The sequence below is a fragment of the Pimephales promelas genome, chromosome 13 (genome assembly GCF_988280905.1).
Source record: "Pimephales promelas chromosome 13, fPimPro1.hap1.1, whole genome shotgun sequence".
Lineage (NCBI taxonomy): Eukaryota > Metazoa > Chordata > Actinopteri > Cypriniformes > Leuciscidae > Pimephales > Pimephales promelas.
Window position 1 is genome coordinate 23,214,994 of NC_142781.1, and position 24,583 is coordinate 23,239,576.

The 24,583-nt window shown below is 37.4% G+C and overlaps 2 protein-coding genes across 6 annotated transcripts in view; both read left to right on the top strand.

Moving 5' to 3' along the window:
• mboat2b (membrane bound O-acyltransferase domain containing 2b) overlaps positions 1–1,335 on the top strand; it is a 29,645-nt gene extending 28,310 nt beyond the window's left edge. Inside the window, exon 13 of the mRNA XM_039693179.2 lies at positions 52–1,335. Within this exon, the coding sequence (XP_039549113.1) occupies positions 52–208 (157 nt within the window). The 3' untranslated portion in view covers positions 209–1,335. The remainder of the gene's footprint in view (positions 1–51) is intronic.
• Positions 1,336–2,579: 1,244 nt separating this feature from the next.
• Positions 2,580–24,241, top strand: kidins220b (kinase D-interacting substrate 220b). Of its 5 annotated transcripts, none has more exons than XM_039691848.2 (30): positions 2,580–2,770; positions 4,894–5,047; positions 5,143–5,241; positions 6,865–6,963; positions 7,058–7,156; positions 7,293–7,394; positions 7,657–7,755; positions 8,024–8,221; positions 8,308–8,406; positions 9,829–9,927; positions 10,009–10,107; positions 10,187–10,364; positions 10,979–11,143; positions 11,343–11,522; positions 11,673–11,838; positions 12,213–12,364; positions 12,465–12,754; positions 12,872–13,012; positions 13,183–13,420; positions 14,243–14,331; positions 14,695–14,839; positions 15,400–15,562; positions 16,575–16,753; positions 17,165–17,376; positions 18,252–18,374; positions 20,194–20,226; positions 21,208–21,345; positions 21,430–21,528; positions 22,078–22,308; positions 22,399–24,241. In XM_039691848.2, exons 2-30 carry the CDS (start codon positions 4,916–4,918, stop codon positions 23,539–23,541), a joined length of 5,190 nt encoding a protein of 1,729 aa, XP_039547782.1. In that variant the 5' UTR covers positions 2,580–2,770; positions 4,894–4,915; the 3' UTR covers positions 23,542–24,241. The 5 variants fall into 5 exon arrangements, with proteins under 5 accessions (XP_039547782.1, XP_039547783.1, XP_039547784.1 ...); XM_039691849.2 differs by having other exon boundaries at positions 20,197–20,226; XM_039691850.2 differs by lacking the exon at positions 20,194–20,226.
• The last annotated feature ends 342 nt before the right edge of the window (positions 24,242–24,583 follow it).

Consider the following 24,583-nt stretch of genomic DNA (forward strand, 5'->3'; position numbering starts at 1 on the left):
CACTTTTTTTGTCTTCATTCATGACATTCTGCTGTTTCCATCACTCTGTAGGTCCCGGTACTTCTGCATCCACATAGGCTGTATACTGCTGGCCATTGCTCTGCCTGTGAAACCACGCCACCTGCGGCTGAAAGAGCAACAGTCTGCTGTACAACCGAGCCTGGAGAGCACAGACAGCAACAGCAACCAGAAACCAAAAGCCACATGAGTCCTGGTACACCTTACCAAACTTCTCTACACACACAGACTGGGCAAATGTACCTATTCTCCAGCCACACATGAAGAGAGTCAGATAAACTAAAGCTCACAAATAAACCAACAAACCAGCCTTTATCTGGACTGATAGAGTAAGTCATCTCTTGACTCAGTATAGTGGTACTGGGATTCGACAGAGATTTGAGATGATGGAATCAAACCTGAGTCTGACTGCTATAAGAAGAGTTTTATTGCCAAGAAAACACTTGTATAGAATCATGTGACCTTGCCTTTATAATCCTACTTGTCACAGCAAGTATTAGTGTCCTAACCTGGTGGTCTTGTATCAGGTTGTAAATTGGATTTTCTTGCAATGGACAAGGCCTTTATCAGTTGGAAAAAGCAGGCAATATTATTTTTGAAGTTTTCACATCGCAGGGGTAAATATAAATATGACCAACTAAGCTAACAGGAAAAATAATAATGGATTTATTGGGAAAAGGAAGTTTAAAGAATGCAGGATGTCTGTGCAACAAAAAAAAAAAAAAAAAAAACGTTTAAATAATGTCCACAAATTTTAAGAAAAATTGGTTCTTTTTCCTAGTCAGAAAGTCTGAATTGAGATTTAATTCCATGGCTGAATCATTAAAAATGGGCTCTTTGCTCTTTGTCAATGTTATGTTTGTTATGGTCTGTTGTAATGTCTTGTCCATTTAGTCTTCACATAAACTCTGAAAGTTACACATAATACATTCCACTCTAAAGACCAGAGATTCTTTTCTCATAAATGAAAGTATTTCTCAGTCTAAACTGGGAATTTTGGGATGTTAGAGTAAAAAAAAAAAAGAAAAAGAAAAAAAAGATAGTACTGTTCATTGCATGACTTTTTCTGAGTCAGGCAGGCAGTGATTCTGTATGCACATTAATGCACATTTTGTATGGCATCAGTCAGCTTCAAAGTTTGGCCTGCTTAAGGTTGGAAATGAAGCTGATGTTCGTGTTAAAGTTTGATAAAATGATAGAGAATGTCCACTGGATTTGTTTGAACCATATTATGTTCGCTGTGTGGATCTGGTAAATTTTTTTTTTTTTTTTTTTTTTTGCAAATTATGTGATTAAAAGAGTTCTTTTTTTCTACTATTTTGTGGTGTATTTGTTTTCTGATTAACTAATTTGCGAAGATAATGTGCATGCTGTAGTTACACATTAATTAATCTGTAGTAAAATATTTGAAACAAATTAATAATTTAACCTTCAGCATTCTCAAATGCATCAGCCTGAGCAGTCCTTGACATCTGCTCTTTGCTCTGCAGACATGCACCATGTACTTCGTGCACTACAGATAACAATAAGTTATTTGATCTTGCTGACCTGATATAGGGATATTACTTACACTACAATCACTTTTTATGTCCCGGGGAAGACTTTTATCTTTCTTTTTGTTGTTGTCTTGGATTTTTTAAAATGTTTTTATTTATTTATTATTATTTATGTTACATTTCAGTTAGGATAGATTTGTTTTCGGCTACTTTTTAATTAGAATAGATTTGTTTTACCCTTCATAACGTATGAGAAAGAATGTATAAGAACTATTCAAAATTAAAAATGTATTAAAAATATAATAAAGTTTCTTCATAAGATATATATATATATATATATATATATATATATATATATATATATATATATATATATATATATATATATATAGGAGACAGGCATATCAGGGAAGAGATGTAATGATATGTGATGTGTGAAGGAAAAGGAAAATCAAGTTAAATATAATAATAATAATAATACATTTATTTTAAATAGCACCTTTAAAAGTTGCTTTCTCAAAGCACTTTACAGGCAAACATAACTATGTATGCAAAAATATCACACTTTGAACAGAATCTTGACAAACAATATCTGTTTTTGTCAAATTATGCCTTTTTCTGTATTTAGTCAGCTAAGAAATAAGCCTTAGCAATAGCAAAACAAAGAGGTTGGCCATTCCCATCACAGAATGACATCAACACATCATTAGGTGGAAATGACATGTTTTGGTTTGCAAATGACACTGTTGGACATTAAACTAGTGAAAGTTATAAGTAACCCATATTTTTGTGTTGTTGTTGTTGTTGTTGTTTTCTGAAAGGTCACAGCTGGTTGATTATATAACAATGACTAGGCTAACTCCTGTGTAATCTAATGTAACATAACCCTTAGCTTTAGTAAATTAGATAACTGACATTAAATTTAACATTATATAAAACAGTATGTTTATATATAACTAGTCTATACACTAAACTATTACACACACACACACACAAATATATACATATTTTATTTACAATTTTAAATTATCACATGCGTTCATGTGCTGAGCGGTGACGTCACACAGTATGTTGTCAGGGACTCGCCCGGGAGGAAGAAGCTTAAACAGCACAGCGCTTCGCTTCTTCAAAATGGCTGTTGTTAGAGATGGTGAATAGGAAGAAAGAAGCTCCGTAGACCGAAAAACTAGAGAGAAATACGCATCTCTAAACGGACCTTCTGACAACAGGACATTTCAACGTTTCTTTTCTGTGAGGTACGTCTCTTAGATGAAGGCAGACGCAAGGTTTAAATCGCTATTGTGCTTTGATGCCGCGTATGATTGACAGTTCATAATCTGTATAGTAACGAGCATCAAGCTGTAGAATTTAGCGTATTTGATATTATTTACAGCGAATAATATGTAGTTAGTAATGCTTGTGTAATACAGATAAGGTTAATTTGTTTAGGGTTGTTTTGATGGTGATTAATTGGCTTGTCTCATGCAGACATGTCGACAAGACACTGCCCTTCCTATTTATTTATAGAAATAACGTAGTGCTAGCATTCTTTAATATCAAAGTACAATATTTAGACAGTCAAATGTACCAGAATATATAGTCATTACCATGCAGATATAACGTACTGTTTTTGGACTCTTATTCACCCAGGTCCCATCTCACTATATATTTATTTATTTTTAGCCCTATCTATCTATCTATCTATCTATCTATCTATCTATCTATCTATCTATCTATCTATCTATCTATCTATCTATCTATCTATCTATCTATCTATCTATCTATCTATCTATCTATCTATCTATCTATCTATTTGTCTATCGGTCTGTCGGTCTGTCGGTCTGTCTGTCTAGGTTAATGTGTAATAAAGTGTATAGTACATTATAATTTATAACTGCAGGGCTGTCAATCATCTCAGCATCTTGCTGTGTAGACTAGGTGTGAGCCACTCTTGGTTGCCATAAATAATGCATGATGCCATTCCAGAGCAGACAGACAGAAGTCACAGCCAGCAATCTGCAGGCATTCAGACAAAAGCAGAGGACAGTGTGTGTGAAACTGTGCTGGGTGTATAGTGTCACATGGTGGTTTATAAGAATAACTTTGGTGTCATGTTTCATAGATTCCTGACTCTGCTGGCATATTCTCTTTGTTGTTGTCCGTTTGTTTGTTGCTGCCCGTCTGTTCCCCCACCCCTCTTTTATATAGCCTGTGTTGAAGGTTAAATTGAGGGTCACATACTGGCACACATCAAATAAAGATCAAATGCTGTAAAACATCTATAAAAATATTTGCATTGGTTTGTGGTCTGTATTGAGCAATCGATTGGAGTATGCTGTCTTTTCGCTAGACAATTATTTGCAGTAGTCCTCCTATGGTGTTGCAGGTCAGTTTGAGCTACACTCGAAACTGCTTGAAATACTGGTCAAAGTTTAACAATTATTATTTTTTTAATAAATGCGCATGCAAACAGTGTAGATGTGTTTTTGAAAAGCTGCAAATTTTCATAGATCATTTTTTTACATCGATTACAATGCCCCCCCCCCCCCCATTGATTTCTGTGCAATTCACCAAATTTTCATGCAATTTAGCACTTTGAAAAACAGCAAAGAGTTAGGTAAAAATAAACAAACAACAAAAACAAAAAGCCTTTATTGTAGCTTGTTAAAGACTAATATAAATTTACCATCTCAAAGTCAAAGATTAGAGATCCAGACACAAAGGTAGAGGCTAGTTACACACCAAGTACAAATAGCAATAAATACTAGGCTACTCATACAAAGTACATGATATTTATTCTTAGTTGTAGTTATTTGCACCTCAATGTGCAAATAACCTACAAGTTGGCATTACATAAAAGTTCATTATATATATATATATATATATATATATATATATATATATGCTACAATTGAGGTTTTCAGTTTTTTTCTTGAATATTAATTTATTATTATTATTATTATTTTTTGGTAGCATTGATTTTGGGTGAATTTGTCCCACAACACAAAAGGCATTCCCAGATTTTCAACATAACTCTGGGAAATGGGAAAAAATATTAGTGAGAGTGTTTCTGTGGAGATGTTTGGACAAAATTAATGTTATTCTGTGTTATGCTTATCTGTGCCAGCCTCCTTTCTCATGACATTTAAAGGCCATGGCCTGTCTGTTCTTGGCCTGCACTGTGAACAAATGCTCTGGTATCACCTGTCACTTGAATTCAAACTCAATTTAACATCTCTAGCACTTAATCTCAAAGAGTTTCATATCAGTTACTTATTTTGTTATTTTCTTTCATCCTCCAACAACCTATTGTGATATGCAGTTTAGGTCTCTGTTCGCAATTTATGTACTGAAAGTGACTAAATGAGTTTCTACCCAGGCTGTCCTAGGTACTGGCAATCATGGACACCACAACCTCCATCAAGATGACCACTCTGGCCATCCAGAACCTCTTCAGCTACGTGGAGGAAGAAAATCTGGCTGCTGTAAAAGCCCATCTAGATAAGTTCAAAGAGGTGGATGGTCGTAGCGATGTAAGTTGCTTTGAAGAAAGTCACACATGATTTAAGATGTTCATCTAAATTGTTCAGATATCATTTATCTGTCTTTCTCATTGTGTCTTTGACAGAATGGACAGACTCCTCTGATGTTGGCCTCGGAGCAGGGCAGTCTTGAGATTGTTCAAGAGCTCATCCGAAGGGGAGCAAACGTCAACTTGGATGATGTGGTGAGAAAATGCCCACATAATTGCTTTACAATAAGAGTTGTTAGAAAGTTACAGTAACACTTTAGTTTAGGGTCCACTTCTCACTATTAACTAGTTGCTTATTAGCATGCATATTACTAGGATATTGGCTGTTTATTGGTACTTACAGTATAAAGCACATAATAATGCCTTATTCTACATGACCTTATTCTATATCTCTTAATCAATAAACAATAAACAATATTTATATTTAATATTTATATTTAAACAATATGAATGTAAGCCAGAGGAGAACTGGCCCCCGACTGAGCCTGGGTTCTCCCAAGGTTTTTTCTCCATCCAATCTGATGGAGTTTGGTTCCTTGCCACTGTCGCCTTGCTTTTGGCTTGCTTTGAGCTTGCTCAGTTGGGGTTATTTATTTAGTGTTTAGCAATGTTGTTGATCTGTGTTGTGCTACTTACATGTTATCACTGTGAAGCTGCTTTGATACAATCTGTATTGTGAAAAGCGCTATATAAATAAATGTGACTTGACTTGACTTGACTTAATCCTACCCAATGCCTAAACTTACCAACTACCTTACCAACTATTAATGAGTAATTAGAAGTTTATTGAGGGAAAAGTCATAGTTTATAGTTAGTAAATAATGAGAATTGGACCCTAAACTAAAGTGGGAATGAAGTTACACATTATGGTATTTGTCATGATTCTGCCTTCTTGTCTTTGATTTTCTCTAGTCGTGAGGCAGGATCATGACAGAATCATGTTTTGTGTGCAAGCGCATGGCCTGTTTGGGCCATGTGCTTGTGTTGTCTCGTTTCTTTACTCCGTCCCCTTGTTATCCTCGTTTTGTCATTATTGTCTAGTCAGTCTCACCTGTCCTCGTCATTAGTGCTCCCTATTTAATCCCCTTGTGTTTGCTGTCCTGTGTCGGTTCATTGCCATATGTTGCCAAATGTTATCCGTGCCAAGTTTGTGAGTACCTGTCAAGAGTATTTGTCCTGTTTATCCATTGCTCGTGTCAGTCGTTTACCTAGTAGAATTTTGTCAGTACCTTGTCTAGTCAGTCACCTTGTCAGAGTCTTGTTTTGCCCCCTCGTGGGGTTTGTTTTCCCCTTTTTTGTCTACAATAAACTATCTGTGATTGCACACCGTCTGCTTCTGGGTTCATCCGCCACCCTTACCTTAACAGTATTATGCTATATCGATATTCATATTATGGATAGTCATATATCAGGAGCAACAATACTAATATATATATATATATATATATATATATATATATATTGTAATACTATATATTAGTATTGTTTCTATGTTTATTATAGAAATCTAGTCTTCTGAATTTCTGATTTTCATAGTATTTGGTACAATGTGTCCTTTTACAACAGCAGTCTTCTTCATAGCATTTCCTTTTATTATTTATTCAATATCCTAAAATATCCTGAAGCCTGTTTATATCCTTATTTTATTTTCAGACTTGTTTTTGTTATATATTTATAATCTGTATAAGGTAAAGTGCCCATTATAACAATGCTGTAAGGCTGTTCTTTGTAGTATAGCTCCATCACTGTTCCCATGGCGACATTGCCAGTGGTTCAATAGTTTCCATAGCAACCCGTCTTTGTGCCTCTCCCTGATAGGACTGCTGGTCCGCTCTGATCTCTGCAGCTAAAGAGGGGCATGTGGAGGTGGTGAAAGAGCTACTGGAAAACAGTGCATATATTGAGCACAGAGACTCGGTGAGAAACTCAATGCTTTAAATGCTTTATTTAGTACCATAATCACATTTGAAAAAATAACACAAACTTAATGAGATGGGTTTGTGTCGTGCAGGGTGGTTGGACTGCCCTTACTTGGGCGTCATATAAAAATAGAGTTGAGGTGGCCACGGTCCTGCTAGAAAATGGGGCAAACCCGATCACCACTGGACTGGTAAAGATGCAAAAACTTATCAATTGTCTTTCCACATATGAGACAAGCACAGACACACAAATGATATAATGAATCCAAATGTAATGTATGCAATTATTGATTCAAATTGATCATACTTTTAATGTGGTTACCTTAGCAATACAGCGTCTACCCCATTATCTGGGCAGCCGGTAGAGGCCATTCAGAGATCGTGAAACTCTTGCTGGAGCATGGAGCTAAAGTCAACTGCTCTGATAAGGTGAGCTAAACCAATCCTGACTAACTGCGATTAAATGAATATTCCGGGTTGAAAACAAGCTTCCATTGTTCTGTTTTTACAAACTGGAGTCAGTATTACTTTCTCTGGTAATCGACCGCATGTCCCAGTTGCTGTTACTGCCATAGCATGCCACATGTGTTAAACTGGAAATATTAATTTAATAATTTTACTGGTAAAATATTAAAGGTAAAGACCAGCATATTTAACTTTAAACAAGCATTTTTACTTTTTCTACTTTTAGTATGGCACCACCCCACTGATCTGGGCTGCTAGAAAGGGCCACTACGACTGTGTGATGCACCTGTTGGAGAACGGAGCTGATGTTGACCAGGAGGGGGCAGTATGTATTTATCATTTATCACAGTGGTTCTCACTCAGCCTTTTTGTCTCTAAGGCTCCACAACATTTTTCAAAGACCTTATGACTTTTACAATTTGTGATTATACTGGATAAGGATAAATAAATATTTTTTACCCTTAATTTCTACCGTATAAAATCTTTTAGAGCTTTTGTTTTAATTAGAAAAACTGATGTACAGATGATTCAGAAGCATTACATCTGTAGCCAGAGGGACTGTTTGTCTTATTTTGTTAATCTTTCCCACTCAGAACTCCATGACGGCACTGATTGTTGCTGTGAAGGGAGGATACACAGAGGTGGTTAAAGAGCTTCTGAAGAGGAATCCCAATGTAAACATGACTGATAAGGATGGAAACACAGCTCTCATGATTGCAGCTAAAGAGGGCTACACTGAGATTGTGCAGGACCTGCTCGATGCCGGCACATATGTCAACATCCCAGACAGGGTGGGTTGAACCTCACAATAAACCTTACTAACGGATAAACTGGATGAGAACATATTTTCATTGTGTGTTGTGTTTTAAACCTCTAGGGTGGAGACACTGTGCTGATTGGAGCTGTGAGAGGTGGGCATGTTGAGATCGTGAGGGCACTACTGCATAAGTATGCAGACATTGACATTAGAGGCCAGGTAACTTGCCTGTTACATCATATACGTTATAATATTTTAAAGGGTTAGTTCACCCAAAAAGGAAACGACATGACAGTAAGTCATTAATGAAATAATTTTCATTTTTGGGTGAACTAACCCTTTAAACTAGGGCTGTATGGTTAAACAGATAATCATGATTATTTTGCTAAAAAAAAATGAGAAATCATGATTATTGAGAATGTTCTTTTTACATGTCATCAGAATTATTGCACTTTATTGTACAAAACAAGAGAACATCAACTAGGGGTGGGCGATATGGCAAAAATATTAAATCACGCATTTTTTCATGAAATTCATGATTTTATCACAATTTTTTTTCATGTTGGTTTTACTAATTTGCAAGTGACTGAGCATTACAGCCAAACTTATGTCCCTATTTAAACATAGTCCATATTTAGACATTTAGGCCAAAGTGGCAAAGATAAAAATCTTTGTCATTATTTTCTTTGTTGTTAAAAGATAAGAAAAAGACATTACATATACACAACATATAATATACAAATGAAATAAACAGTGCTTTATTTTTTCATACACAGTTTGTGTATTTAACAGCATTCAAGAAAGAAATTAAATGAACAAATGTAAAAATTAAACACTACATAGAATCTTATTAAAGCTACTATTAAACTTCTCAGAGGAGCAGTGAGTGTTATTCTCTTTGTTTTTGTTGTTTTATTAACATTAAAGGGATATTTCCCCAAAAAATGAAAATTGTCATCATTTACATACACCAACACAATCCAAACAAAGATGTTCCATACATGTAGCAGGAGCAATTGTTTTTGCAAACAACTGCTCAATTCAATATTTATATTTTTCTCTTACATTTCGAGCATTGCGCACAGTGAGCTTGTCGTGCCTAGCTCTGCCAGCCCGTCTGTGTTCTCTTTGCATCTTCAACTTGTCCAGTCTCTGGCCTGTATTAACGTTCTGTTTACAAACTTAGTAATATTTCCACACAAATTACATTTTGGGAAATGATTGCAATGCAGTTCGGAACACAGATCGGTAAAAAAAAAATGTCAGGTTGCCGATCTCGTGTTTATCGCTGTGGAGATCAGTAAACAATGTTTGCTAATGTTTCAGATAATCAAAGACCGTTTGGAAAATGTTCAATCCATTTAAGTTAAAAGCTCTAATGGGGGATTCAGACATTTGACATCTGGCAACCCCATGTTTAAGGGCTTGTAGGCTTGGTTCCAGTGCAAGATAAGTGAAATGCTCAGTATCAGCGGTTCAGTATCACAAATGATTATGCTTGATTAATCGAGAAAAGCAGAAATTGTGATCAGGATTAAAATGATTAATCATGCAGCCCTATTATAAACAACAACTGAGAGATGTATAAAAGTTATGGGAAATTGAAATGACTGTACTGTTGTTGTTGGTTTTTTTTTACAGGAAAATAAGACTGCTCTCTATTGGGCAGTAGAGAAAGGCAATGCAACCATGGTTAGAGACATACTGCAGTGCAATCCAGACACAGAGACCACCACTAAAGTAAAGAACATCAAGACTCATGTTCAAGGGATTGTTTTACTGTCATGGGGTAGTTTTGAGTCTGTATTTTTGTGTATTTAGGATTCTGAGACACCACTAATTAAAGCCACCAAGATGAGAAACATAGAAATAGTGGAGCTGTTGCTGGACAAAGGGGCCAAAGTCTCTGCAGTGGACAAGGTAAAATATCAGTCACAATTTCATGTACACATGATGGGACTATATTGCACTTTTAAGTCTCATCTCTCTTTGGCTACAGAAAGGAGACACCCCTCTTCATATCGCCATACGTGGACGGAGCCGCAGGCTGGCTGAGCTCCTCCTCCGTAACCCTAAAGATGGCCGCCTCCTCTACAGGCCCAACAAGGCTGGAGAGACACCCTACAACATCGACTGCAGTCACCAGAAGAGCATCCTCACCCAGATTTTTGGAGCCCGTAAGTCTAGGCTAGATCTCCATCACGAGCTCAACTTTTGATTAATACTCTCATCATTGGGAATGGGTATTGGATATCAATACAGATTTCCTGATTCAATTACATTCAGATTCTATTTCATTCCATTTTGATTCATTTGAATTTATTCTGTGTTTGATTAAATTCTCATTCATTTGGGTTTATTTCAGTTATTATGTTTATTTTGCTTACATACAGTATAAATTCTTTCTCTCTCTGCAAATACAGGGCAGTTTTCCAGGCTGTTTCAAATCATTAACTCTTTTTAAACGGTTCATTTAAAGAACCGACTAGGAGTAATTAATTTTGGCAATAAATGTGGTTCTTTTTTTTAGTTCACTTCGAGTAATTTGTTCATGAATCTGACCAAACAGGTTGCATTGTATGTTTATTTCTTTATCGTTTAGTATGTGGTCCTCGGTCTTATTGATCTACAATTTCCAGAGACTTCCTCTCTGTAGTTCTGAACCTTAATAAGTACACATATGTTTTGAATTTCTTAAGTTGCATGTCAGCATTCAATTATACTACATTTACTGTGTTATGTTATGAATGACCTGTGTGTATTTTTGCCCTCTCTATGTTGTCCCCTTTAGGACATCTGTCCCCCACAGAGTCAGATGGGGACATGCTGGGCTATGACCTGTACAGCAGTGCTTTGGCAGACATCCTGAGTGAGCCCACCATGCAGCCGCCCATCTGTGTGGGTCTGTACGCCCAGTGGGGAAGCGGCAAGTCCTTCCTGCTCAAGAAACTAGAGGGTGAGCATTATTTAAAATCACTCGACTTAAACAAGGAAAGTGACCTGAAAAGGATATTTTAAATCGAAGTTTAGTCATGTGCAGCTCGTACCCACATAGCTTTTTAGCTATTTCTGAGCTTGGAATGTTTAATAAGAGTTCAGTTCGCTGCATCTGGTGTATATTTATTGGTGGATAAATCTTCATATTTCTTTCTCAGATGAGATGAAGACATTTGCAGGTCAGCAGGTGGAGCCGTTGTTCCAGTTTTCCTGGCTGGTTGTGTTATTATCTGTCCTGCTGTGCGGCTCGGTAGCCCTTGTGCTCGGCTTCACCGTGGATCCCAAGCTGGCTATCTCCATCTCTCTCAGCATCTTAGCACTACTTTATGTGTTCTTTGGTAAGAAAAACTGGTCAATTATTCAGTGTTCTTAAAAAATCTGTACTTGTGGTCATAATTGAGTTATGAATGATATCAAATGAAACAAAATTCAATTAATAACCCTTGAAAGGTATAGTGAATATGTGTGTATTTTGTATCTCTACACAGTGGTTGTGTACTTTGGGAGCAGGCGTGAGGGCGAGAGTTGGAACTGGGCATGGGTCATTAGCACCCGTCTGGCCAGACACATTGGATACCTGGAGCTTCTGCTCAAGCTCATGTTCGTCAACCCACCAGAGCTGCCAGAACAGACCACCCGTGCACTGCCTGTCAGGTAATTGCCAATATTCTGCATGAACCCGAAAAACCATTAAAATGAGGTCCTGTGACCTGTCCTAAATGGTGGATGTGGTGTGTCCATGATTTCCACTAGAGGGTAGGGGTCTCAGTTTCTGGTGGGCCAGGGTTTTCTTGTGTAGAGTTTTACATTATCACTCAATGATATGTTCGGTGAAATTAAGCTGCATCACACTCAGGATTCTAAAATTTGAATTGCCTGTCGGTGAACAGGTGATTTATTAAGCAAACGACAGACACATTGGCGATTTAAATGACGGGTTGGCGTGATAATAAGGGGGAGGCAGCAGTCCTGTCACAATATATAAATATACATATATACGTGTTTTTAATTAACACTTTTTTTGTCAGGTTTCTGTTCACAGACTATAACAGGTTATCCAGTGTGGGTGGGGAGACGTCCATGGCTGAAATGATTGCTACTCTCTCGGATGCTTGTGAGAGAGAGTTTGGCTTCTTGGCCACCAGACTTTTTAGAGTCTTCAAAACTGAGGACACTCAAGGTAAAGGCCACTGGACAATTCACAACTATTCTGGATCTATAGGGCAACGGATATATCTATGTTTACATTCATTTATTGTTGTGACCATATCTACCTGCAGGTAAAAAGAAGTGGAAGAAGACATGTTGCATCCCATCCTTTGTCATCTTCCTCTTCATCCTGGGCTGCTTGATCGTGGGGATGGCCCTGCTGGCTATCTTCAAGGTGGATGGGCTAAACCAGACAGTGAACGCAGTGCTGGTTTCCATGGCAAGTGTTGTTGGATTGGCGCTGTTGCTTAACTGTCGCACCTGGTGGCAGGTGACAGACTCAGTGCTGAACTCTCAGAGGAAGAGGCTGCACAGTGCTGCCAACAAGATGCACAAGCTGAAAAGTGAGGGCTTTATGAAGGTTAGTTGACAGGTTTCTGGGTATCCTATACACAGAGCTACATAGTGGTGTGTCACAGAAGGGTGAATTTGTTAATCTCTTTCTGACATTTTAGTCTTTCTAATACTTTTTTCTTAGGTCTTGAAGAATGAAGTGGAGCTCATGGCTAAGATGGCCAAGACTATAGACGGCTTTACCCAGAACCAGACACGTCTAGTGGTCATCATTGATGGTCTGGACTCTTGTGAACAGGACAAAGTGCTACAGATGCTAGACACGGTAAGCACCAACAGTTGTGCGCAAAAGACATGCTCGAATCTTCCTCGGAAATCTATCTGTCATTTTTATAAATTTAATAAAATAAAATATTTTAAAATATTCACAATATGAATAATATAAATAATATAATATTATTTATGAACAAAAATAAAACCTGTCCTTCTGATCAGGTGAGAGTGCTGTTCTCCAAGGGTCCTTTCATCTCTGTCTTCGCCAGTGATCCTCACATCATCATTAAAGCCATTAACCAGAATCTAAATAGCGTGCTGCGTGACTCCAACATCAACGGCCATGACTACATGCGCAACATTGTCCACCTGCCCGTCTTCCTCAACAGTCGCGGCCTCAGCAGTGCAAAGAAGATGTGTGCGCCAGCTCCTGCTAATGGAGAGACTGGGAACTCTGAGGGTTTGTATTACCGTTGGATAAGGGGGGGCAAATACAACGACTATCGTTTCAAATAGTGTCTTCCCAGTGTTTTGATATACACTACTGTTCAAAAGTTGGGGGTCAATAAGGTTTTTTTAATTTTCTTTTTTTAAGATGACTCATCAAGGCTGCATACATTTGATCAAAAATACAGTACAAACAGTAATATTGAGATTTCTTTTATCATTTACTATAACTGTTTTCTATTTTAATATATTTTAAAATGTAATTTATCTCAGTGATGGCAAAGCTGAGTTTTCATTTCAGTCTTCACATGATCCTTCAAAAATCATTCTAATGTGAAGATTTGGTGCTTAAGAAACATTTCTTGTTATCGATGTTGAAAACAATTGTGATTGTGACATTTGCATAATATTTGGAAATGTGGAACCCATGATATATTATTAGTATATGTATATTTGTGTATATATATATATATGTATATTATAAGTATATTTTTCATGAATAGAAAGTTCAAAAGAACAGTATTTTTTAAAATACATTATAAATGTCTTTACTTTCACTTTTTATCAATGTAATGCATCCTTGCTGATTCTTTTTTTATTTTTTTTATTCAAATTACTGCTCCCAAAACCTTTGAATGGTAGTGTACAAAATGTTGCCAAATATATCATGTGTTTTATATTAACATATTGTCTAACCAATATGGGTTGCCCTAACCCTGTTCTGACTAACATGTACTTTTAAAGTTGTAAAATGCTGCATGACAAAAATCACAACCAAACAGCAAATTTGGTGGTGCTTGCAAAGCCATTTTCTTAACATTTTCTAATGATATAGGTTGGCATGAGGAGTTGGACAGAAAGTTGTCCCAGAACAGCCTGGGCGACCAGACCAAGTTTGGCAGTAAAACGACACTTAACCGCAGGGTAAGCTGATAAATATGATGTTTTTTGTTTGTTTTTTGTTTTTTTCAGAGAGCTACTTATATGATAATAATTAGGGTCTCTACTGGATTATGAATATGATTAAAAGTTATAGATTTTATCTGATGTTTACAATAGCATGATGATTTGAACTGAGTATGATTTTGAAAGACAAATTAAACTGTTCATCCTATCTGGCAATCCCATGGTCTGCGCTTGTGCAGTTTGTCTTGACTAATCCAGTGAGAGTAATGTTCCACCATATGATGTGGTCATATCACAAAATGTTTCCAAATTTTTCCCTTGACATTTCCTTCCCTGTATTCATTGATGCTATTGATTTAAATCTAGCTAATCTCTCCTCAGGATACTTATCGTCGCCGACAGATGCAGAGGTCAGTTACGCGTCAGATGTCCTTTGACCTCACAAAACTGCTCGTCACTGAGGACTGGTTCAGTGACATCAGCCCTCAGACTATGAGGAGACTGCTCAACATCGTTTCAGTCACAGGTCAGCATTCACACTTTAAGGTCAACATGAAATCAGATTTGATCATGTTTATAAAATTATTTATCATTGCATTTTATTACAAAGATAATCTTTAATAAAAATGTAGTAACTCTGAAATAACTTTCCAATTCTGCAGACATCACTCGAGCTGTTAGCCAAACGGCGATTTAGGTCTTGTTTTAGTCTGTTTAGTCTGGTTAATAATGGCCACCTTTCACAATCCAAATGAATTTTGACCCTTCTTTTTGAATATCTGTTTTACTCTGAAATATGTCAATTTAAAGAAAGCAAAACTAGTTATTATTGTATATTTTTTATTATTAAAATGTATTTAAATATAAAACCGTTATTTTCAAATGTAATAATATTTTTTTGATCAAATAAATCCAGTCTTGGTTAGAATAAAAGACTTATTTCAAAAACATTTTTAAAATCTTACCGACCCCAAACTTTTGAACAATAGTGTAAAGTTGTCACTGTAATGGAATAAGAACTTTTTTAGATCGGAAATCATCAAATCTGAACATTGAGTACTCATGAAATGCTCTCCTCTTGTTTAGGCCGCTTGCTGAGGGCCAATCAGATAAGTTTTAGCTGGGACCGGCTTGCGTCCTGGATCAACCTGACTGAGCAGTGGCCATATCGTACATCATGGCTCATACTGTACCTAGAAGAGACAGACGGCATCCCAGATCAGAACACTCTGAAAAGCATCAATGAAAGGTAGGGCCTTTAAAGAAATATTTTAATTATCACATGATGCTATGCTCATTTTAACACAGGCTTTATCACAGTAGTTTTGAAGCCCTTTCAAAATGCCATCGGATTGTCAGAAACATCACACATGCCTTTTTTTATTTGAGATTGTTGCTAATCTGTACAAAAAAGTTTTGTCAGAGTACTCTTATGTAATGCTTGTTTTGTCATGTATGAATTTATTTTTATTTTTTTTGCATGTAGTTTGTTCGTTAGCCGATTAGGGTCCTAGAGAAAAATGTCTCCTTTGGGAAGCTTCCTGGAAACAAATAATGGGAGGCCACAGAATATCAGATGAAGCCAAGGAAAGCAGGCCCAGATCATTAGATAGGCTTCCCTATGGTGATTAGTCAGATGATGCTATTCATGTAAGACTTGTGCCGTTGTCGGAAATGAAACGATTATGGAATGTAATGACTGCACTCATGTTTACTTTACACACAGCGTGCCATCACTGTGCAGTTCTTGTTGTGCCCAAATAAAAAGGGAGAAGTAAATACATTTGCGGCATGGGTCTATTCCGACATTTTGAGGGGTTTATAGAGCATTTTTGAAAACCCTTAGGTCTGTTTAAGTGAAAACATATGAAGTTTGTGGTTTTATGAAGAGGTTTGGCTTCCAAACCTTTAGTAATATTGCTGTTTTGTGTTGATACTGGCTGTCTGCACACTCCTTCCACTCTTAAAGCAGTTTGTGCCCCAGAAATACTAAATGAAATGAAGATATTGTGCTGCTAATGCTGAGTTATATCAGCATTATTTTCATTTTCAGTAAAACCATCATGTCTTTGGTTTTAACATACCCTGGCATAAATGACATTGAGCCTTGCCAGAGAAAACAGTCATTCACACAAGGCCTGCATTGTTTTAGTGAAAACGTGATGGATGCTCCACACATGCTAAAGTAACTTTTACAAACCTTAAAATATTAGTATTGTCTCACGTTTCTCAAGTTGTATCTTTCATGTACTGCCTGACAGGATCTCCAAGAATATTCCAACAACTAAAGACGTGGAGCCATTGTTGGAGATAGATGGGGATGTCCGTAGCTTTGAGGTTTTCCTTTCTTCCCGTACTCCAGTGCTTGCGGTTCGAGACATCCGCACCTTTCTCCCCTGCACCGTTAATTTAGATCCCAAACTCAGAGAGATTATTGCAGGTAAATATCTTTCTTTAAAACTAACCACATTTGATTCCAAACTACATTAGCTGGCCCCTATTGATACTATTACTACCTTAATGTAGGTAAAACCATGTACTCATGCAGTATTTAATATAATATTTTAGTCTAAATTTGACAACTCGGTTTGTTAATCATTCTGGCTTCATTTGAATTTATTTAATTTTAATAAAATATGTATTTTAGTTTATTTAATAAAGTTATTTTTTTTTTAAATGAGTAATTAAAAAAAAAAAACTTAATTGAAATGATCACATCCCAAATTTGGTAACGGGTTTGTGAAGATGGAAAACCTCTTAGAAAATGAATAAAAGATCGTATAATATTTATATTTTCCACTGTCATTCTATGTTGTATTTCACAGTTTCTATCTCCATATTCTCTTGTCAGATGTGCGTGCTGCACGGGAGCAGGTGAACAACACCTATCCCACGCTACCTTTGCAGGAGGTCCGTCCTATATCAGTCTACAGCCAGCAGTCTTCCGCCTGTTCCCCTACGGCCTCCTACAACGGCCCGTATAACCCACCGGGTGTGTCTCCTCAGCCCCACAGCGCCTATTTCAGCGGCATGGCTGGGCCACAACACCCGTTCTACAACAGGGTGAGTGTAATTGCACAAATAACGCACAAAAGAAAATTCTAATAGGTTAACCTGAATCAGAAACTGTGTTTTTGTTTTAATATATCATTAGATTATTGTCATCTCTTTGGGGGGACATTTGTGTTGAATTGGGTTCAGTTAAAACGGATAAATCGTGTCAAGTGGAGATTGATGACTCAGCTGTGTTTTAGACGTAACTTTCCTCAGGGAGCTGAGCTCTACCAGGCACATCGGCTCATTTAATAGATGAGGGAAGTCCCTTGGATGAGCACACACCTCTCAAAGTATTCCAGCCTCAGTGCCAAACATTTCCACATGCCCACCCAGACAATTTTTCAGTCATCATCTCCCTGACTGTCTTCGTGTTTCGGTTTATTGTTTTATTTCATTTTAGCTTCATTATATTTTTTTGGGTTTTGGGTTCAGCCTTGTTTTCTTAAGTTCAGCCCAAAACCCAACTGTTTATGAGGCTACACGTTTGTGCACATTTCCACCTAATGAACTTTATTTTTGTAAGCATTTGTACCTGAATGTTGTGTGTCTTTTTGTGAGAGATTGAGTGTTAGACACCTCATTATTTCTCATGTTTGCATGTAAATGAATCTTTCAGATTCAATACAAGCTAAGCTCTATTGACAGCATTTGTGGCATAATGTTAAATACCATAGAAAACATTTTCTTAAAGAAAATGAAAAAAAATTGTCATACAATATGGTTCTCAAAATGGAAGGGCAAGTTGAAATTATCAATAAATGTTGTTTATTGATTTACCTTGTATTGAACTTGGAACATTCCTGCAAGTATTTATTTATGATTTATTTTTCTGTTATATTTTCATTCCCTAACTTTTGTTTCCTCCACATTTGGTCACCCAGCCATATTTCCCTCAACATCTTTACCAGCTGCCTCGGCAATACGCTGGCAGCTCCTTCCCTCCTCATATTCTTCCACGTCAATTCATTAAAACTGGCTATCCCAAGGACCCTAGCATTGGACCTGTAAGTACTAGTCATGATCAAAAGTTGCTAGACTTGGTGTTTTAGACGGCAAAGCACTAGTGTTAGATATTCTTGGTATGGTTTCACTTGCTGACATACTTTTTTTTTATCTCATCTAATGTTTAATGGTGGACTTTGCTCTGCACGTGTTTCCTTTTATAAACATGAATTTAAAGTTTCTTCTTCCCTCTTATGTGTAGCACTTTGAGATTCTTCGGAATGAAAAGTGTGTTACAAATAAAATACATTATTATTATTATATATCATTATCGTTTTATTTTTACTCTTTTCATGTTCCAGATATACTTGATGCTTTTTCGTACAGTGTAGGCACAAATGGTGCAAACCCTGTTTTTTTTTTTTTTTTTGTGAGAACTGTCACTTAAAATTAGCATTAAAATATTTTTTTCAAATGTTTTAAATAGATCAGATGTTTGTCTGCCCCCTTCAAATACAGATTTTTGCCTGTCCCAAACAATGTCATATTTTTGACAGCTTCGGTTCTCTTGTTTTGGCTGAGGAGCCATCTTGGTGATTCTGGGATAAACCTGAAAAAGTGTATTTAAATAATTCAACATGGCTACATCTAATTAATTGTTATTGAATTATTTGAAATACAAAGCATTTTTAATTAAATAATTTTATTTAAAAAAATATATATAAATAAATAAAAATATTGTTCCCATATTTAATTTAGGCAGTTATCTTACAAATTGTTGACTACAAGTTCAACTGTTCCAACACTGTTGCCAAGTTATTGTAAGATTCGTTTTTTTATTTTTAGTTTATCAATAATGAAATGTTTTTGATCCTACTAGCTAGTCCTCACAGAATGGCAGCTTATTTTGTAGCCCTCAAACCGTATTCACTTTATAGCCCTTAATCCTGTAATTGTGGACAAATGTGGACACCGAGGACTCGGGTGTGATCCTAATTTTTATTTATTATAAATCTTATATCACTGTGTCTTCGATAAAGTTTTATCTATCCATTTAAGGTGTTTTTTTATTTTGGGGGTATTTTTGAATTTATTTACTTCAAAAAGTACCATATTTTCTATGTAAATTATGCTTATTTTTGTTTTATTTATTTTTTTTAACTACATTAAAATATCATTCCAATAAGTTCTTAGAGCTAAAACCTAAAGATGTAATGACTTTGCTGTCACCTGGTGTCTTATTTTGGCTTATTTTAGAATGCTCTAAATTGCAGTTTTTTCCATTCATTTCTATGGGTGCCCATATTTGACCCAAATACAAGATTAAGGAGGGTTTTTTTCACCCACTTAACATTGTAGAATTGAGTCAAAAAAATTGTGTGTTCAGGAGGCAAACTTGGGAAAAGTAGCCAAGTCTTGTACCGCTCTTTTTTAAATAAATCAAAACTATTTTGCCCAGATTTGTCCAGAATACGGTTTTAGGGTTAAATGTATTTATTTCATACATTTTTCTCTATTAAATTCTTATGTTTTATAACCCTAACAACAAGTTTTAGGCCCTATTTTGTACCCTTTTTGTAGAAAGTGCTTCATACCTAGTGTTTGGCATCAAGTCCATTTATACTTTATTTTGTGTGAGAAAAGAAGCAATGTGCCAGTGTTTAAATATACACTTCACTAGTGACGTCAAGCACCAGCTGCCTTAATGTTCACTGGAGTCTTTCGCAGTCCACCAGTTCCCACATGCTGTAGAAAAAAAGAGACTCATTTGCTCCCAGTTATAAACGCTCTCTCCATCTTTCTTTCATCAACATGAATGTGGTTCCCTCACGATTTCCACCTCCTTTGTCTCTTCCCTCCTCTCCTCTCTCTCTCCTCAAGCAGGGTAAGGTACCGTCTTTGAAAAAGAAGCAGGTACTGAATCCTTTTAGATTCGGCTTAAGTTCTGCTGCTCTGCTAATGCTGCCCCTCCTCACACGTTTTCGCAAACACATGCTAACACTCTCCAGAGCTCTAAACACTCACACCCTGGCATGCACTATGGGACAAATTTCTTTAAACACTCACAGTGGGGAAGGAGGAATTAAGTTGAGATTAGATGCCTAATATAAAGTCAAAGTAAAAGTACAATATTCCAATTAACTGTATTTAAAAAGTACTGTCATTACATAGTGCTCATTTACTCATGTGACATGCTAACATGTACAGTTTAAACTTGAGATCTTCTCCTTCCCCAGAATTCTCACTTTTCCCCCTGGATTTTCCAAGCTTCTGTCCTCATAAAAAAATGAAAGTACACCAATCTGTGTCTCTTTACCCTCTCCGTTGTGATGATGCTGTTTCAATGATGTCTATTTACACAAAAGCCATTGAAATAATCATCTCACACGTGGCCTGAATGCTAAACTTTTTAAGTATTCTGTCAGAAAACTTTAAAAGTATAGAACCCAGGTGCCACTCTGACTTTCAGAGATCTGTATTTATAGCCCATGTAGTGTAGGTCACAATGTTTGGTTTTGTTATAATTAGACATAGCTATTTGAAAGCTACATAACACATAATGCTAAGTGTGGTGCTGGATATGACACTCCAGCTCTAACAAACTCTGAATACAACTATTTGTATCCCTAACTTTTCCTCACCATCTTATCACTCTAGATTTCCACTAGCGTCTTTGAAATCCTGCTGGCAGCAATACATACGAAATGCATTGCATAATTTCCTCTGCAGTACCTTTTTTTGATCCCTCTCTTCTTTGAATTTTAATTCAAGACCTTTTGCAACCCCTTTCTAAAAATCTGCATGGTTTAGCAGACTGAAGGCTTCAGAGATCTTTCATATGCACACTGTTGTGATGTAGTTGAGTGGTACTAATAGTTCTGTCGTGTGTATCAGGGCTCTGCCTCGGTGGTCTCAGGCACCCCATCAATGCTGCTCAGCTCAATGAACACAGATGTTGTCTGTGAGCGTGTCAGACTTATCGACGGCATCGACCAGAACCTGCTTCCTCAGTATACAGCCACTATTAAGAAGGTGTGTATTTGTGAAGAAGAAAAAGTGGACATTGAGAAGAAAATATCTTGTTTTGCTTTACATTCTGATTTTGTGATTTTTCAGGCTAACATAAATGGCCGAGTTCTGTCTCAATGTAACATTGATGAGCTGAAGAAAGAGATGAACATGAATTTTGGAGATTGGCAGCTTTTCAGGACAACAGTGAGTAGTTTTCTCTGATGTATATAAACAGTACATCAAATTTCTATATGCCTTGGCAACATTTTAATTGCTTATTATAAATGCAAAATGTATCATTTTAATTGTATAATATTTAGTTATTTTTATATGTATTTATTATTATACATTTGTAACACACATAACTTACATTTTTTTCACCAAAGGTTTTCTTCTACAAAAAAATGCAATAGCTTGAAACGGGATAGCTAAACGTTAGCTAAAGTTCATGAACTATTTGGCACCCATGGTTGACCATTATAGATTGGCTTGCCATTTTGAAACCATTCTTACTAATGCTCCTTAGACAATCACACATCATTCTTGGGATTTTAACAAAACCTCATCCATGTTATTCAGTTCAGTTATTTTGCCTAGCAGAATTCACAAGTAAATCTCAGACAAAACTAAACTTTTAAGCTTGCGAGGTGTACATGATCAAGAAATGTAAGATATAGTACAGTACAGTTAATTAGCCTCATACACTCTCACACTGGCCCTAGATACAGGTGTAATGAAGTTGATGTTTTGCAGGTGTTGGAGCTCCGTCTTGTGGAGAGCCAGATCCTGCATGAGGAGGCTCCAAGTGAGCAAGGCAGCAGCACTGTTGGCCATGTGGAACCTTGCAGGCACACTGGAGCATCCGCTCTCGGAGGAACTGGTAACACGGACACCTCACCCATGTACAACTTTAACCTCAGCTTTGAGGAGCTCAGTAATGTGGGTTTAGAGGAGCCTCCTAGACAAGCCAACCCTACATGGATGGTAAGCGTTTCTTATCAGGTTCTCGCGATCCTTTTTTCAAGCCATTACATTTTAGATATTTGTCTAAAAGACATCTCTTGTCTTCTGTAGGCCACAACTCATCGTACTCCTAGCATGTCCAGCCTCAACTCTCAGGAGTCCTCCAATGAAATTTGCAAGCTAACAGACAAGCAGCAGGCAGAGTATCGCAATGCCTACGAGGAATACATTGCCTCCATGGCTCAGATTGAGGTAGGAATGGAGAAGCCCGTGCCACCTTTTGTTACCCAGCTAATGCATTCCATCTCTGAGGACAAGAAGAAGGATGGAGGTGACCAGGATTCGCGCAAATCCATTTCAAAACGAGGGAGCAGCAAGTCCACGACCGATAGTACCGACTACGCCTCGCCAGATACGGCCACTTTAGATCCCATAACAGAAGAGGATGAGAAGGTTGACCATGGGTCATCAAAGTCCCTTCTGGGACGCAAGACATCTGGAGAGAAGGTGAGCCTCTTCCAGGGTGCTGATCTGAAGCTGAAGGCTGGCGGTGGTTTACGCTACCAGAAACTTACTAGCGATGACGAAGAGTCTGAAGAGTCAGACAATGCCCCTCTGCTCAAGGATGGAAAGAAACCTGAGCCTAATGCCTCCAGTGCTGAAGATCGATCTCTATCCAAAGGTAAGGATTACCTTTCAGATAAGAAGGATTCTTCTGACTCGGGCGTCCGCTCCAATGAAAGCTCGCCCAACCATTCCCTGCAAGACGAAGAGGCCGATCTGTCACAGTCTGAGAGGGCTAATCTGATTGAGCTAGACGAGGAGAACTCGACCCCAAAGCGAGGGCTGCCGAGTTGTCTGAGTGGCCTGCAAGACCCAGCAATCGCCCGCATGTCCATCTGCTCAGAGGACCAGTGCAGTCTTCTGGCCAGCAGCCCCGAAGAGAGCTGGCCTTCCTCCAAAAGTTATAACCTCAACCGTACACCCAGCAACACCACCCTCAACAACAACACAAACGCCCAACAAGGAAACAATGTTCACCAGCCCAGAGATAGCTCCAACACCACCTCCATGACCACTGGAAGTGATGTCATCATAACTCCGGGATCCAGCACCACCTCCACCACTACCCAAAATGAAAACATCCGTGTGGTGCATCTGAAGAGGGGACTTAACCCTGGAGATCCTCCTGAGATCCTTAAAGTGTCCTCTGAAACAGTCACCTTCGGAGAAGAGCGAGAAAGTATCCTGTAGGTGACGTCTGGATCTATTGCTGTCTGGTCTTATCTGGTTGATGTTTTGTGGTGTCCACGCATGTTTGGTGTAGTGCTTAAATATGTGTCACAGTGGTTATTGTGACCTTTTTTTAATGTGAAGGATAGTTGAAGTGGATTTTATTCACATCAGACCATCACCCACTCATCATCTACCTTGTTATAGTTCAGTATTGTTTATATATTCTGTATTGTTCTGTATACCTGTAGTTTCCAAACAGTATTATTAGCTTAATCACGTATTGATGTATCCAGTTGAATGACTATAACGCATTTTGGAATCACAGCTGTTGGAAAATAATCAGTAATGGAAAATACTGTAGTACCTTGTCATAAGAAAGCTACCTTAACTTAGTGCAAAATCCATTAAAAGTATGTATATGAGCATCGGGTCTGGCTTGAAAATGTGTTGTATTGAGTTGTCCTGCACGCTGTGATTGTGCTGTAGTTACAGTAGTATATAAGCAGTGACAAGCATGTGTCAGACTGCAGTAGTTACAGTAGTAAGCAATGACAAGCATGTGTCAGACAGACTGCAGTAATACAGTTAGCCAGTAGAAACTGCATGACGTGATGTTAGACTTAGCGGTTAAATGTACAATTGGCAGGCATCTTGAAAACTAAAATGTGTTTTGTGATTGCCTTCAACGTGAAATTAAATAAACCTGCATTGACGGCAACCATGTTTCTTGAGATTTTGTTTGAAAGTACTGAAATAAAGATTCTACAGTGCAGAATTGTGTTCCCACGAGATGATTTGCTAAGAGCAAACTTATTTTAGTACTCTGAATTACAGATGGGTGGCACCAGTAGTTCACGCATTACAATTATATCCCACACCCTGAACAACACTAGCAAGTGGCCTTTGTGATGACTCAGAGGTTGACTTTTTGAAGGAATTTGCATCAATTTTCGAGGTAAGATTCGTCTTACACAATCTAATTGTTTCATGTGCCCCTAGAGCTGTTAGACAAACATTTTGAATAACATAAGTGTTATAGAAGTGTTATACAGTACATTGA

Coding starts and splice junctions, on each gene's coding strand:
- kidins220b (XM_039691848.2), top strand. CDS start 4,916: ATGGACACCACAACCTCCATCAAGATGACCACTCTGGCCATCCAGAAC. Junction 7,756..8,023: donor ATGTTGACCAGGAGGGGGCA/GTATGTATTTAT, acceptor TTTCCCACTCAG/AACTCCATGACGGCACTGAT. Junction 21,346..21,429: donor ATACAGCCACTATTAAGAAG/GTGTGTATTTGT, acceptor GTGATTTTTCAG/GCTAACATAAATGGCCGAGT.